At 43.8% G+C, this 14,821-nt stretch overlaps 1 protein-coding gene across 1 annotated transcript; it reads left to right on the top strand.

Moving 5' to 3' along the window:
- Positions 1-1,210: 1,210 nt before the first annotated feature.
- Positions 1,211-13,806, top strand: mnta (MAX network transcriptional repressor a). The gene is made up of 6 exons (XM_061281308.1): positions 1,211-2,459; positions 4,701-5,301; positions 5,842-5,883; positions 6,009-6,120; positions 11,302-11,494; positions 11,746-13,806. Exons 1-6 carry the CDS (start codon positions 2,387-2,389, stop codon positions 12,381-12,383), a joined length of 1,659 nt encoding a protein of 552 aa, XP_061137292.1. The 5' UTR covers positions 1,211-2,386; the 3' UTR covers positions 12,384-13,806.
- Positions 13,807-14,821: the final 1,015 nt, after the last annotated feature.

The raw sequence follows: 14,821 nt of genomic DNA, 5'->3' as shown, positions 1-14,821 counted from the left end.
CACAGTGCTGAGGTTGAGAGTTTGAACTTGACTCTGGTCTTGTGTTTAGGTTTGCATGTTTTGCTCTCTGTGATTATGTAGGTCTTCTCCAGATTACTTACACATTTCAAAAACATAGCCTAGCCCAACAAGCACTATAGAAAATTGATGTGTATTTTGCTGATATTTTATGGCAAATATTTGCTGGTAATGACTGTAGTTTGATCAGAACTTTTTCTTGAAAATTTCCATCATAATTTTGAAGAAATTTACATTTGCTCAAATTACATCATGCTAATGATTTCTAAGATATATATATATATGTATATATATATATCCATCCATCCATTTTCTGTACCGCTTAGTCCCCACTGGGGTCGCGGGCGTGCTGGAACCTATCGGGCAGTAGGCGGGGGACACCCTGAACCGGTTGCCAGCCAATCGCAGGGCACACAGAGACAAACAACCATTTGCACTCGCACTCACACCTAGGGACAATTTTGGAGAGTTCAATCGGCCTACCAAGCATGTTTTTGGGGATGTGGGAGGAAACCGGAGTGCCCGGAGAAAACCCACGCGGGCCCGGGGAGAACATGCAAACTCCACACAGGGAGGGCCGGAGGTGGAATCGAACCCGCACCCTGCTAACTGTGAGGCGGACGTGCTACCCAAGTGCGCCACCGAGCCGCCTTATATATTATATATATATATATATATATATATATATATATATATATATATATATATGTATATATATATATATATGTATATATATATATATATGTATATATATATATATGTATATATATATATATGTGTGTATATATGTATATATATATATGTATATATACGTATATATATATATGTATATATATATAATATGTATATATATATATATATATATATATATATATATATATATACGTATATATATATATATATATATATATATATATATATATATATATATATATATATATATATATATATATATATATATATATATATATATACATATTATATATATATACATATATATATATACGTATATATATATATATATATATATATACGTATATATATAGGAAGCACACATCACACCACATCACTTTATTTGAAGGAATCTCCTCCATTGTTTACATTTTCCAATATTTGAAAACGGTCCAAGAAAATCTGAGTCACATCACTGGTGAGCTATTTTTAAAAATTGTCATCGAGCGTGGTCCTTGGGGGCTATCTGGTCTATCCGGTGCATTTGTAGATTGGATTGCTAGCTGATGTAAAGAGAACCTGAATTTTATGTACTGAAAAATAGTTCTACAGATGCAGTATCTCATCCATCCTCAAGAGGGAGCATGTTTCCCAAAGTGCCATGACTTTTCCCCCTTTTCTTTGGATCCTGTAACTGGCGCCAAATTATAAAATATTTCCGCTATCTGTAAGCATTTTCTAATATTTCCCCATGAAAGTGAAGTCATGTAAACGGGGCCATGCGTTTTAAATTCCCACTGGCTTCTGCATTCAGGTTTCGAGTTACTCTAAACAATTTTTCTTTGGAAAGGAGGAATGGACTGAATGCGGTGTGGGTTTTTTCCTTCACCGAATGCGTCATCCAAACATCACACAAGAAAACATTCTGACGCGATCGAACCATCCAAAGCACCGATTACGTCACCACAGTCACATGAACACCATCAAGTGTTACGCAAGTATCCCGGAGTGTGACACGCTTTTGACAACTTTTAGACGGCATTGTCGCGATAATTTGCCAAAGGAGGTGGAATTCTAACATGACGTTTGAAAAATAGTCGCTACAAAGCCTTTCACGTAAACAGCTTTATCGAGCACGTGGTAAAACTCCCGTTTGCATGTCGCTCCTTAGTTCTTGTCATATTTGTGCGAACATAAACTTTTCTTTCCTCGAATAGTTGCGTTAAGTTCTAGACGCTATGCTTGTTGCCTTTATTTGGGATGCTTTGTAGAGAACTTTTCTTTGACTGTAGCGAAAGACAATCCGTATAACTCGATTTTTTGGTGACATTTGTCCTCATATTCATATTGGTGGACGATTTCCATCGTCATCGATCCCGTCCAATGAGCCACATTCCGTGTTTTTGACGGATCCCCGTGGCATTGGTGTGTGTGGGCGGTTACTCGGCTCTGCGTGATTCACAAACCTTATTTGTTCCCACTACTTTGAGCGCCATCTTGTTCGGAACTTCTACCCACTAGTTTGCACTCAAGGGGGTGTCCGGTTACCCCGCTCCTGCCCTCCTTAGCGCGGGGATATCGCTCTTTCTCTCATTTGCTTTTATACCGCAACAGGCTTTTCTTGCGTTCGCTTACATCGCCCCCTGAGTTTTTTTTTGTTTGCTTTTGGACTGAGAATCTTCCCAAGCGGACAGAAATGAGCATCGAAACGCTTTTGGAAGCCGCCAAGTATTTGGAATTGCAAGCCCAACAACAACAGAGAGCACGTGGTAAGATGTTGTCTTTTTACTTTCGTTTATTTTTCAGTTTGGGCTTGAGCTTCACCCACTACGCAATCGTCATCTTAAAGTTTGATTTAACAATTCGCTTTCTTTGTAACCGCTGCTGATGCGTGAATGCCTAACAACATTAGAGTGCACGTTTGTTATTGTTTTTTTATTTTAATTTTTTTTACGAACACGTAGTATAATTGAGTAATTGTGTGTATGTGGACGTGTTGGGTTTTTCTGATTTCACCATCGAGGTGATCGTGAGAATGGGCGGTGTCACGACGTCGCGCGGCTCCCATGACGTTCTCCTGTCAGTTTCCCGCACAGTGATAGTTACTATGTCTTCCGTCTCTCGCAGTGTGGACGGGAGCTTTTAAACCAGCCTGCGCGCCACAGGCTGCAGCATTGGCTTGTTTGTGTTTAGGGAAAATAAAAATAGTCTCCCGAGAGCGGGCTGTCTGTCGATGACGTGTATAATCCAGACACGCCCATTTCACCACGTGCACGCCGGGCAACCCCTCCCGAAGATTGTTTGTGGAGAGTAGATGAGTCACTACAGCACAAAGACGCGATGCCTAAGCAGAAAAACCGCCACATGGAGATTTTCAGCTTTTATACAGAAGTAAATAACTTATATTTTTTATTTGTGAAAATAAAACTTTATTGTATTGTGATGATCCACAAAGAAGCTTCCTTTGTTTTGTTGCAAGTTTATCACTTTAACCCATTTTTTTTACCTTGGTTAAAATTCTCCACACTCCACTTTACAAAAATATACCAACAGTATACTATTTAATTCGAAGCTCATAACAAAAGCTTGGGACTCAAGAAAATTGGAACACAAACCAAATTTTTGTTTAATAATTTGTAAAAATCAAATCAATAAAATTAAAAATCCACCCACTCGTGTTGCTTGATAGTACAGATAGATTTGTGTAAAAATATGGAATTTACCATCGTGTGACATTGATCAAAGCTCAACAGCAGCGATGTTAAAAATATGTTTATATATCTGTTTTAACCAGACACCAGTGCTATATATGTATATTCTTTTTGTGTCATTTTAACACTGTCAGAGGAGATGGACAGATTAATTAGATTGATGACGGACGGCCCTAAAATCTGAAACAAATAAACTTGACATTGTAGTTTGGCGGTGTGCTGCGAGATCTGTCTGATGTAAAATATTTCCACGTCAAATCTGAGTTGTTGCTTGTTGGAGATGTTCACTCCATTGGAGTGAGCTTTCGACTTCATCCACGTGGCTCCACCTACACATTGCTCAATTTGGTTGGATGTCTTGCTCCTCCTCATCCTGCTGTTGCTGCTGTGCAGCAAGCAGGTCATTGCATGTAGGCAACTAGGCCAGTTTTGCTACGTGCTGGAGTTATGTAATAGTCCATGTTTAAGAAGGCCTTCATATGATTTCACTTTTAGCTTGTAGAAACATCTGCTATAAGACTTTCTACTGCACAGAACTCTACGTTGTACGTCATAGTTCACCATTAGAAAGTGCATTTTTTACTCTCACTGCATTGATTTTTAGCTTCAACCAGATGTAAAAGTGCTACTGAAAGTAGCGGTCTTAATGTGACTCTTAGTCATTGCGTTCCTTGAATGACATCACAGATGCCATAGCAACAAGACAGACCTTTTCATTAAGATCCATACGTCACAGAGGAATTGCTTAGGATTGAATAGGATTGCATTTAATATTCAAACTTTGAATGCAGAAACTCTGCATAAGCTTCTTTGCCACACGTGTTTGTTTGTTTGCGTGTGTGCACGCGTGTTCTGCTTATGGTGGCCTCAAAACACCTTACACAACGGCTCCATGGAGCATGGTGGTGACTGGCCATCAATTCATTCGTCTGCTTTTTAATTTCCATCGTTATTATTCACGTGAGTTTAACACTAAGTCGCCTGCACCGCATTTTCACTTAAGAGCTTTGCTGTGTCAAAATAAGGCGATTACAGCTCATGTTAATGTGTGGGCCTGGTGGGTAGTAATTGTGTGTGAGTCAGTATATAGAGTCAGTGCCCTGTGATTGAACATTGTCCAATGTGTATGAAAGTCTTGCCGAAAGTCAGCTGGGCTGGACTCCGGCCTGCGACCCTCATGAGGACTAACAGTACATTCTATGCAGACTATGTTAGTTAATGGCTGATTGGCACACTTTTTTAAGGTGTTAAATCAAATGTCGTGACATATATATAACAGGAAGTGTTTGTTATCCTCAGAGGATGAACTGAAAGAGAAGCTGCGTCTGGATCTGCTGACGGAGCAAAGACTGACCGATGTCAACAAGTACAACTGCCGAGGCCACATCAACAATGTTTTTAAAGCGGACGAGCTTATTACTGAGCGCCCCCCGGCCTCCATACCGCCCTCCCTACCTCCCCCCTCCATGTCCATCGCAGTCATCCCCATTCCGCTGGTCAAACCCGACCCGGCAGCCTCGCCTTCTCTCCCTGTGGCCTTGCTCTCCCATCCTGCTGCTCCCCATCTAGCCTCCCCCAAAAGGGTGCCTCCTGCTCCTCAAGAACAAGGTGTCGTAGCTCCACCGCGTTCTCCCCAGCCAAAACTGGATGACCAGAACCACAAACTGCCCTCCCAGAACCATCAACATCACCCAACGCAGCTCCTTGCTCAAGCCAACAGCGCTAACACGCAGCAGCAGACGGCGCACCAAAACCTCCAACGCTATCCAGGTTCCATCGTCTCGCCCCCCCATCAGCCTGTAATGCTCCTCCAGCCAGCACCCTTGGTGAATGGCCTTGGCAGTCGGGCCAGTCCTCCTGATGACGGACGCCTACTTGACCAAAAGAAACGACCTGGGGGGTAAGACCATCAAATATCTACAAAATGACCTTCAACTTGGTGGTGGCGATTATGCTTCAGTGTTATTAAACTTACCTTTCAGACTGACCACAACCTCTTCCGGGTCGCTGGTCAATGGCCAGTTTTATTTTTGGGAAGTGTTTAATTTATTGTAATGCATGCTGCAGAGCATTTTTGATTACTTGGGGAAACTGTTTCTCGTAACACATTGAAGAGGCTGCTGCTCCTTTTGGAATATGTGTCACAAAGACAAAAAAAGCTAAACACACACCCAGAGTTAATCCTTTTAGTGTGATGAGCTTTGCTCTCACGAGTTGTGTTTATATAATGCGCAATGACTGGACAACCAATGAAGGTTTTAGACTTTTGCTCGAGAAAGTATAGATAGTTGACCTCAGTGTCATTTGATTTTGGAGGTATCCTTTTATTTCCCACTGGACGACATTACATTATCACAAATACATTCTGACATACGATTCTCGAATCACTCTTGTCATGTATGAATCTGAAAATCTGAATGTGTTCTGATCTGTTCTCTAGGGCGGGTACAAGAGAAGTGCATAACAAGCTCGAGAAACACAGGTGAGTTCAAGTGCCTCCTCAAAAATGATCCTTTTATTTATTAGTAATCGTTACAGAATGTAAACAGTCCAAAGAAGTCCACTGGCGGCGTGGATTCAAGTGTGCGTGTGTCATGTGTCCATCAGACGAGCCCACTTGAAGGAGTGCTTTGAGACCCTGAAGAAGAACATCCCCAACATTGATGAAAAGAAGACCTCCAATCTAAGTGTATTGAGAAGTGCTCTGAGATACATCCAGGTAAGAAACAGACTGACACTTGATTCCGATTCTGTTGCTGTCAATTGCATCACAAATCAGTTTAGGCTTAGAATTACACGGTGACAAAACTGGTCAACTAGTGTCCTTTTTTTTCCAAAGTCTGCTTTATTGTCAATTTCTTCACATGTCAAGACACACAAAGAGATTGAAATTACGTTCCCACTATCCCACGGTGACAAGACATAGTACACAATATACATTCAAGTAAACAACACAAAAAGTAAAAACAGGAAGGCACAAACAATGAATAAATAAGAGTGATGAATGGGTATTTAGTACCTGCACATATTTGAAATGAAACCTAAATCAAATAACCTCTTTCAGTACTGCATTAAAATGTGACTAATATGATTGCATGAACAAAATGGGATTTAATCAGCCATTTACAACATTTCTTTTGGTGGCTACTGTTATATGGATGCTCATTTATAAACTAAAACAAGCAAAAAAAAGCCGCTGGAGAGGTCTTTACCTCTACGGTACACAAAAATTACTGGAAATTGCTCTTAGAGAGGGGAAATATTGACCAACGCTTGTCACATGCAATATAATGCGCCACACACAATTCATTCCAAGTAACTGCTTCAAAGTTGGCATCTGACTTCAACTTTAAAAGGCCCCAAAATCTCACTTTGTTCATGACCACAAGTGATAATAGATCACTTGGAACAAAAATTTAGAACAGGGTCTACATACTTTGCCGTTAGCCTAAGAACTGTACCATGTGTGCACACAGCATTCTTCAAATGGTTGTGATACAGCATTCTCAGGATGTCTGAATGTGATCAACATTTTCAAAAAGCCTTTTTTTCCTTTCATGTTGGTGCTCACAATTACGACAAAGACATCACAACTTTGTTACTGTCTCTGAGTTGACTGTCTCGGCGGCGTTATTAGAACAAGAATGCTTATAATCAAATCTTTTTTATATCGAATCAGGTGTCTTCCAACTATGCAAAAAATAGTCTAAATATTTCAAATGAGAGATTGTTGCTCATAAATGGGGTCGAAGACTCAGCCCAGGCCCACTAGATGTTATACAGTGTTTCATTGAGACTTGTGAATCCAGCTTTATGAGGATGGTGCAATGTGCGAGCAATATGCGCCATGTTTATGGCTTACAATGTAATGGCCGGGCAAGTTACAAAGTCCACATTTGGCCTGGTTTTAACACTTTCAGACTGTAACATTACATGGATCTTTTTTCTTTTTTAACCCCCTCCTCTTCCTATGTTTAGCTTATGCAGAACTCAGCTTCAACCTGAGACATGTTCTTCTGTTTCTCGCACATTTTGTCACAATAACAACACCACCATTCAGCTTCAGACGGTCAAAATGTTTCAGAACCAAGCTGTTCCCGTAGAATAGAATAATGTCCTAACTGAGGGCTTTTGGAAAGTATTCGTCTTTCTCTTTTTGATGCTGAAGAGGCCGGTATGCTCGATGCCGAGTAGCTGCAGTCTGACTGACTGTCAGTAATAAAGAGGGAAAGTAGGGCACGGTGGGTGCAGAGTGTTTTACTCATTACTCCTCCTACTAGTGGAGAATGACCCACCTTCTCTGATCAACAAGTGAGCAACACGCTTTCAAAAGAAAATAGTGAGAAGGACAGAAATCTGACAGATTCTTGTCAAAATAAGTGTCTGTGGGCACACTCTTCCAACCATTAACCAAGCTTATGTAATGTAAATACACACTGACTGCCCAAGCATTGACTTACTCAGTGGTCATGTCCCAAAAGGGAGCTCAGGTGAGGTTCCACTAAGAGGCTTAAAGTTGAGCATATGTGCTGTTGCCTGTTCACTGGTGTGCGTGTGTTTTAAGATCTACACGGCTAATCAATCATGTACTTGACATGCATTTTTTGATGGTCAATTGCTGCTTCATGTCATTTCTAGTTTGTAGGCGACCTCCAAGTCAAGCGTTCACCTCATTCTGCCAGTGAGTCATCTCTTATGTGAGGAAGCAATTTTCAGACCAAGGTGTTAACATTTTTGGCAAAGATTTGGTTTTGTTCAATGCTGTCGTTGTGAATCATTTGGCAGCTCTGACCTACAACCTTAACTTTGTCTCTTTGACATACAACAATGGCGGTAACAAGAAAACTGTAAAGGCGCGCCCGTAGAGGCTGAAAATTAATCTCCAATGCAGTTCTAGTCTTCTCACATGCTCCGCCCCTCCCTTACAGGCCTCTCTGAGCTTTTAAGGCCACATGAGCAGCGAGCACATGGCTAGCTGGAGCCGCGTGACGTCATCCGCCTGTGCTGCTCCTCCACCCAGTGCTGCAGCAGTTAGGCAGGAAGGAATCGAGAGCACTCGCAATTGGAGCTGCCAGCTGTGGGCAGGGAATGCATAGCAGTAAACACGGGGGCAGGCGTTCCGCTCCTCCATGACCACTCGACGTCTTTCTGCTTGCTTTGTTCCCAAAAGCCACAAGGGGCTGGAGTGTGTTTTGTGAATGTGCACTTCATATTCAGTTGGAGGCCCCTGACAGTATCTGATTTGGCTGGTTTGATCTTTATGCTAATATCTCATAGCAATCTATTTTTAATGTTGCTTGTCCTCATTAGGGCTCCCATTGCGAGTGTGGTGGGGGTCCACTCTGGACTGTTTTGAGTTCGGTTCTAAGTCCCATAAACCTGGCATTTGAACAGGGGTGTGTAGACGTTTTCTCTGCACTGTAGAATAAGAACAAGAAAGTGATTTTCACACACACAAAGCTTTTCCTGTGAGCTGCCACGCACCACGTGAAGTTGCAGCTGGAAGGCATGGCCAGATGAGGCTTTACGCTCAGCACACAGTCACAAGACCTCAAGCCGGGGCGGAGATATCCGGCTTTAGCAGCGTGTTTGCAACGTGGCCTCGCACGCCGCTGGCCCTTTAAGACGGCGCCCTATACGCAGTACAGCTTGTCCTCCTCAACTGCTGCGAGAGAGTCGCCCCTCCCCCCTCAGTGAGGCCATGTGCGCTGCGCTACCCCCCCACCCCACTGGTTGCTTGTGACAGCCAGCTCGACCAGTGTTTACCTTACACACACCCTCGCACTCAATGGGGCCGATTCCTTGCTGATCTAGATTACCGCGCAAATAAGGTTGAGGGTGGGCCTTATCGCTCAGGAATTCCTGATGTGTATGTGTGTGTGTAGATGTGTGTGTGTAAGGGCAGGAGCGCTGGTGTCAATCATGTGGTAGGAAACAAAAGGTGGTTGGAACCCGATGTCCTAGCAACACGGCGATGCGATTAGCAGGACGCCATGTAGAAGCCATCTGCCTCCAAGCGGCTTCTCAGGTTGCGTGCGTTTCTACGGGGACGGCCGCATTTGTTGTTGTCTCTGCCACGTGCGCGCACACATAGACGCACAGCAGTTAAGTGGGTCTCTGTGTTTGTGGAGCACCTCGCCCGTTCCCTCCTTGACTCATCGTTTGTTTGAGGCGAGGCAAGGAGGTGGGTTCTCGTGTCAATCCAAACTAAGTCTTTTTGTCCTTCTATATTGTCAGGGACTTAGTGTCAGTCTAGTAACACTTTGCGTCTTGTTCAACGTTGTAAATGGGTTGTCATGGAAACCTTTGTGTTTCCTTGACAACCAGTGATGACGAGGGATGCGTCAAATCGTGTCCCCATGTGAGCAAGTGCACTTGTCCTCACGACATTATTGACGAGTGAGCCGCTGACTTTCGGCCAGAGGCGAGTGCGCCCTGGATTGGGCGCCATTCAATCACAGATTGACTCAAGCTCTCATCCCCATTGACATTCACACGTATGGACAAATGTGGGAAGAAGGTGGAATACCAGCAGAAAACTTTCACAACTGTGTCCAGAGCATTTAAATGTGACGCAGAAGGAACGGCCGGCGCTGGAGTTCAAACTGTCGCCACCTTAAAACTTGCTATTAGCTTTGTAGGCATTTTGAAAGTAATTGTATTCCCTGTAAGAACTCATAATAAACTTCAACTTCATGCATATTTTATTGAGTTGATGTTGTCGATTAAATGTGCAAACTAAGACATTACAGCAAACGCAAACTTGCTCACACCATCGTTACTAATTCAGTGCGACTCAGCATATACGATCAGATATTTTCATTTGCTCCATGCTTCACTTAACTGAAGTTGTGCATATTGTCACCCACTTTCATGCAGTCTAGTTGAATTCTTAAGATTTGATGTTGCTTGTGCAACTGCACAACTGCATTGTGTCTGCCACGAAGCAGCAGGTGCCCGCCTTTTTCCAAAGAACTCATGTGTTGTACGTACGTGCGCCGCTTGACTAAACGTGCCCTTTAAACACACAAACACGCGGTGACTGGCCCACACACTGAACACAAGCAGGAAGTCCACCCGATCAGGAAATGCTTTGATGACCCTGACCGACTCAGTTCATCGGTAATCAACTTCACTCTTCCCATTGAGGGCACATGGATGTAGATTTGCACAAACAAGTCAACAACTTACATGCTCTTGTTTTGTGCTCACACAGCTACTTCTCATTTGTTAGTAGGTTTTGAATTTAGGGGATGTGTTGAGTTGCGTGTCAGCTGACCTGCAGCTCAAGGGGAAACTGGGTCACAGAGTCATTGGCTGGAAGCACGGCCCACTTTCCATCCCCTTCCACGCCTCGTCTTGCCTGTGTGCTTTTGCTCCATAACCAAAACGGCTTCATAACAATGACTTGCATTTGCATTTTCCCCAATACTTTATTAGATCATTATTGTTTAAAGGAATTCAGGAATAGTTGTTGGCAGGAGTCCACACCCACAATTTCAATAGAATCAGGAAGTTGCTTATTAGCAAACACATAGCAACATGCCACCTATATTATTTCACTCAACAGTTCAAGATTAGTGCTGGTCTGCAGTGTGCCAAGTCACATTCTTGTGAGAAGAAGCTTTTATCAGTCCCACAACTGAAACTATATTTTTGTAGGAGCAGCAGTTGCACACAAGTATAAAAATGTCAAAGAATAAAAAATCCGAAGAATCAATGTGGCTACAGTAGATATAAAAAGTCTACACACCCCTGCTCGGTACCACGTTTCTGTTATATATTAAAATATCCACTATTAATGTGAGCTATGACCCGTACAATTCCATAGAATTTTTTTTTTTTTTTAAATGCAGTAGTGTATTGTTCTACGGGCACTCATGACTTTATGTGCCGGCAGACGCTGAAGCGCAAAGAGAAGGAGTACGAGCACGAAATGGAGCGTCTGGCCCGTGAGAAGATCGCCACGCAACAGCACTTGGAGGATCTGAAGAATGAGCTGAGCCAGTGGATGGACGTGGTGGAGATCGAGCGCGTGGTGCGGCAGACGGCGCAGCCCGAAGAAGACCAGGCCTCCACTTCCACAGCCTCAGGTGGGCAAAACAAAAAAACGGTTGACAGCAATGATGGACACAGGACAGATAAATATTGATAGTCCTGTAAATGGAGCTGCTGCACAAACACAAAACACAAAAGATGATTAGTCTGCTTTCATGGACGACAGAAATCAAAGAAACTTGTCTGGTATCATTTTGGGAAGTGTGACAGTGAATACTTAAAAAACTGAAAGGCACACTGTGTTATTTAATAAGTTGGATCAAGTGGCGTTTGTGTGTGCTTGCAGAAGGCGAAGAGGTAATGGACGAGGACGACGAAGATGAGGAAGTGACGGCGCGACTTCCGAGCGAGTCGCCTGCCATCCCTCAGGCCCACAAAACCGAAAGTCTGCACCAGACGCCTCCCGTCCGCTCCTTGACTTTGCCAGCCCCCACCCCTTCCTTCATCGCCCATCACGTGTCGGCGCTGCATCCGCCGCCCAAACCCCCCGTCCACGGTGCAGCCCCCACCACTGGCCAGCCCACTTTACACCCCACCGTCATCGCCCACGCGTCCGCCTCGCACCCGTCCGTCATCCAAGCGGTGAACCACGTCATCCAAGCTGGGGGACCGAAACATATCGCGCAACTGGCGCCGGGGCAGCCGTCTATCAGCCACATCACTGTGCACCCGGTGGCCCACCTGAGCTCACACCTCCCCACCCTGTACCCCCAACCGGTGGCCGTCACGCAGCCTGCCTTGATAAGCCACATTGCGCACACTCTGGGCCACGTCAACGGCGCCGTCAGCCAGCCTCCTACCGCCATCGTAGGCAAACAGACTGTGGTGGCCCACCACCCGCAGCTGGTGGGCCAAACTGTCCTCAACCCTGTCACCATGGTAACCATGCCATCTTTTCCCATCAGCACTCTGAAGCTCGCCTGAAGCTGCTCAGCGATACCCCTCCGTACGAGACCGCCGCGCCGACAGCCAAGGAGGGCTCAGTGGATCAACACCCTCACTCGTCATGTCTACTGCTTCAGTCAGGGACAGGAAGGACCTGCTGGGGCGGACCAATAGCAGGGCTCGACGTGACTCATCCCGCCATAAGCAGCAGGTTGAGAATGGGAGTCAACAGAAGCCCCGCCCCTCTGCCAGCACACTCGTGCTTATCTGCCGCATTCAAATTGTGGACTGGATCCACTCCGGTGGTGTGGCGTTGCAGTCCTCAGGTTTGTGCGTGTGGCAATACCGCCCCCCGCTGTCCACTGAGGTTCTGTATCTTAGCATAGGCACTCACTGCTCTACAGCTTTTGTGTTGGCTCGTTGAGTCATGTGTTTACACTAAACCGTTGTTCCATTGTTTCCCAGCCTTGATTGAGCCAAATCATCTGACTTTTACATTTTAGAAACAAATCTCATGGCACACCACCAAACATAAATGCCACCCAAACTAAATATGCAAGGTAATTATGTACCTTCTCTCATCCAGTGGAATAACATTTAAAGGTATTATTTATCGTCAAATAATTTTCGAACAAATTATGTGAATTTGAACAATTTGTAGCAGAATACCTGTTGAGCTTTTGGCACACTGGTTGGGAATCAATGCTCTAAATAATAAATGGATGCAGAAACCGGTTCAACTCTTGTATGGGATTATTAAAATTGCAGTCAACTACGGAAGTGACACATTTGGACTGTAAATACTAGATCATTTGATGTTACTAGCACTGTGAAACTCAAGAATCCAAGCTGTTTAAAATGACATGAACCACGTACAACATGCCAGGCTCTCTGTTGTGATTTGAGATACAAATTAACCCCCCCCCCCCCACACACACACACACCTTTTTTTTAATTAATGAAAAATATGTACATTATGTTAACGATCATCTGTATGTAAACTTTTTGTTTTTCTCAACTTCTGTCTACATTTGTTTTTGTTTTTTTTGGGACCATGTACTTACCTTTACGAAGGTTACAAAACATGACATTTGGCCATTGTGCAAAATATTCTGTGTACTTAACGAAATTTGTCTGGTTTGTTCCCATTCCAAGTGATTGGAATTGCAAAGATAAAGCTTTAGTTGTTGCTCTTCAGACTATGTGCTAATAAGCCTGGAGCAAATAAGTTTGGAATTATGATGGACCCCAACACAAAATGTCTTAAAGTGGTCAGTGGTGATGACACTGGAAGACATGAGCAATATTACACGTGTGTTTTCCCTATGGCGAAAGTTGTATTTGTAAATAGCCTATAAAAGCTGGGCTGAATTAGATTTCACTATTCTGAAAGACGCTGGGAAAATTATATGGACTAAGAACTATATAAAACATGACTTAATAAAAGGTTTTTGTTTGAAAATGTCTGGAGCTTTATCTTGTTTAATTTGGTAAAAATGACACTTTCCTCACCTGTTTTGCCACAGGTCACAGTTTTGGAATAATTGGATATTCTCATTAATACATTGTTCTATACCAGTGCAAGGGGGGCGCGGTGCTATATCTGGGGGTGCGCGTGTGACCCTGGGGAACAGGCTTTTTTTTTGGCAGTACTAGAATAAAGTGTAATTTCGCCTTTACTACAGCAGGGGGCAGTAGCGCTCTCATTGTTACATCTGTCACGTTTGCGACAGTGCAACATTTTACGACTTACAAGACAAGTTAGGATAGTCACGGTGGGGAGGGGGGGCGCGAATAGTTTTCTTCTTGCTAGGGGGGGGCGTAACAGAAAATAATTGAGAAGCACTGTTCTATACTAAAAGTATCTGCACAGAAGGACATCGGAAATATTAAAGAAATGTTCATGTATAGCAGTGCTTCTCAAATAGTGGGGCGCGCCCCCCTTGGGGGGCGCGGTGCTATTCCTGGGGGGGCGCGTGTGACCCTGGGGAACAGGCTTTTTTTTTGGCAGTACTAGAATATAGTGTAATTGCGCGTTTACTACAGCAGGGGGCAGTGGCGCTCTCATTGTTACTTCTGTCACGTTTGCGACAGTGCAACATTTTACGACTTACAAGACAAGTTAGGATAGTCACGGTGGGGAGGGGGGGGCGCGAATAGTTTTCTTCTTGCTAGGGGGGGGCGTAACAGAAAATAATTGAGAAGCACTGGGTTAAATAAAGGTTAACCTAAAAAAAAAAAAAAAAAAAAAAAAAAAAAAAAAGTGAACCCTGAACTTTGAACCCGCGGTGACCCCGCGGTGACCCCGTGGTGACCCCGTGGTGACCCCTGGGTGACCTTTGAACCCTGAACTTTCAACTCTAGTTAAAAATCTAAAATGTGCACATGACCCCGTGAACTTTGAACCGACCTTTGACCCCTGGGTGAACTTTGAACCGTAAACTTTGACCTTTGACCCCTAGCTAATTACGTTTTTT

Source organism: Syngnathus typhle, linkage group LG6 (genome assembly GCF_033458585.1).
Source record: "Syngnathus typhle isolate RoL2023-S1 ecotype Sweden linkage group LG6, RoL_Styp_1.0, whole genome shotgun sequence".
NCBI classification, from domain to species: Eukaryota; Metazoa; Chordata; class Actinopteri; order Syngnathiformes; family Syngnathidae; genus Syngnathus; species Syngnathus typhle.
Note: the sequence above shows the minus strand (reverse complement) of the source record. Positions and strands in the feature narration are given on the sequence as shown.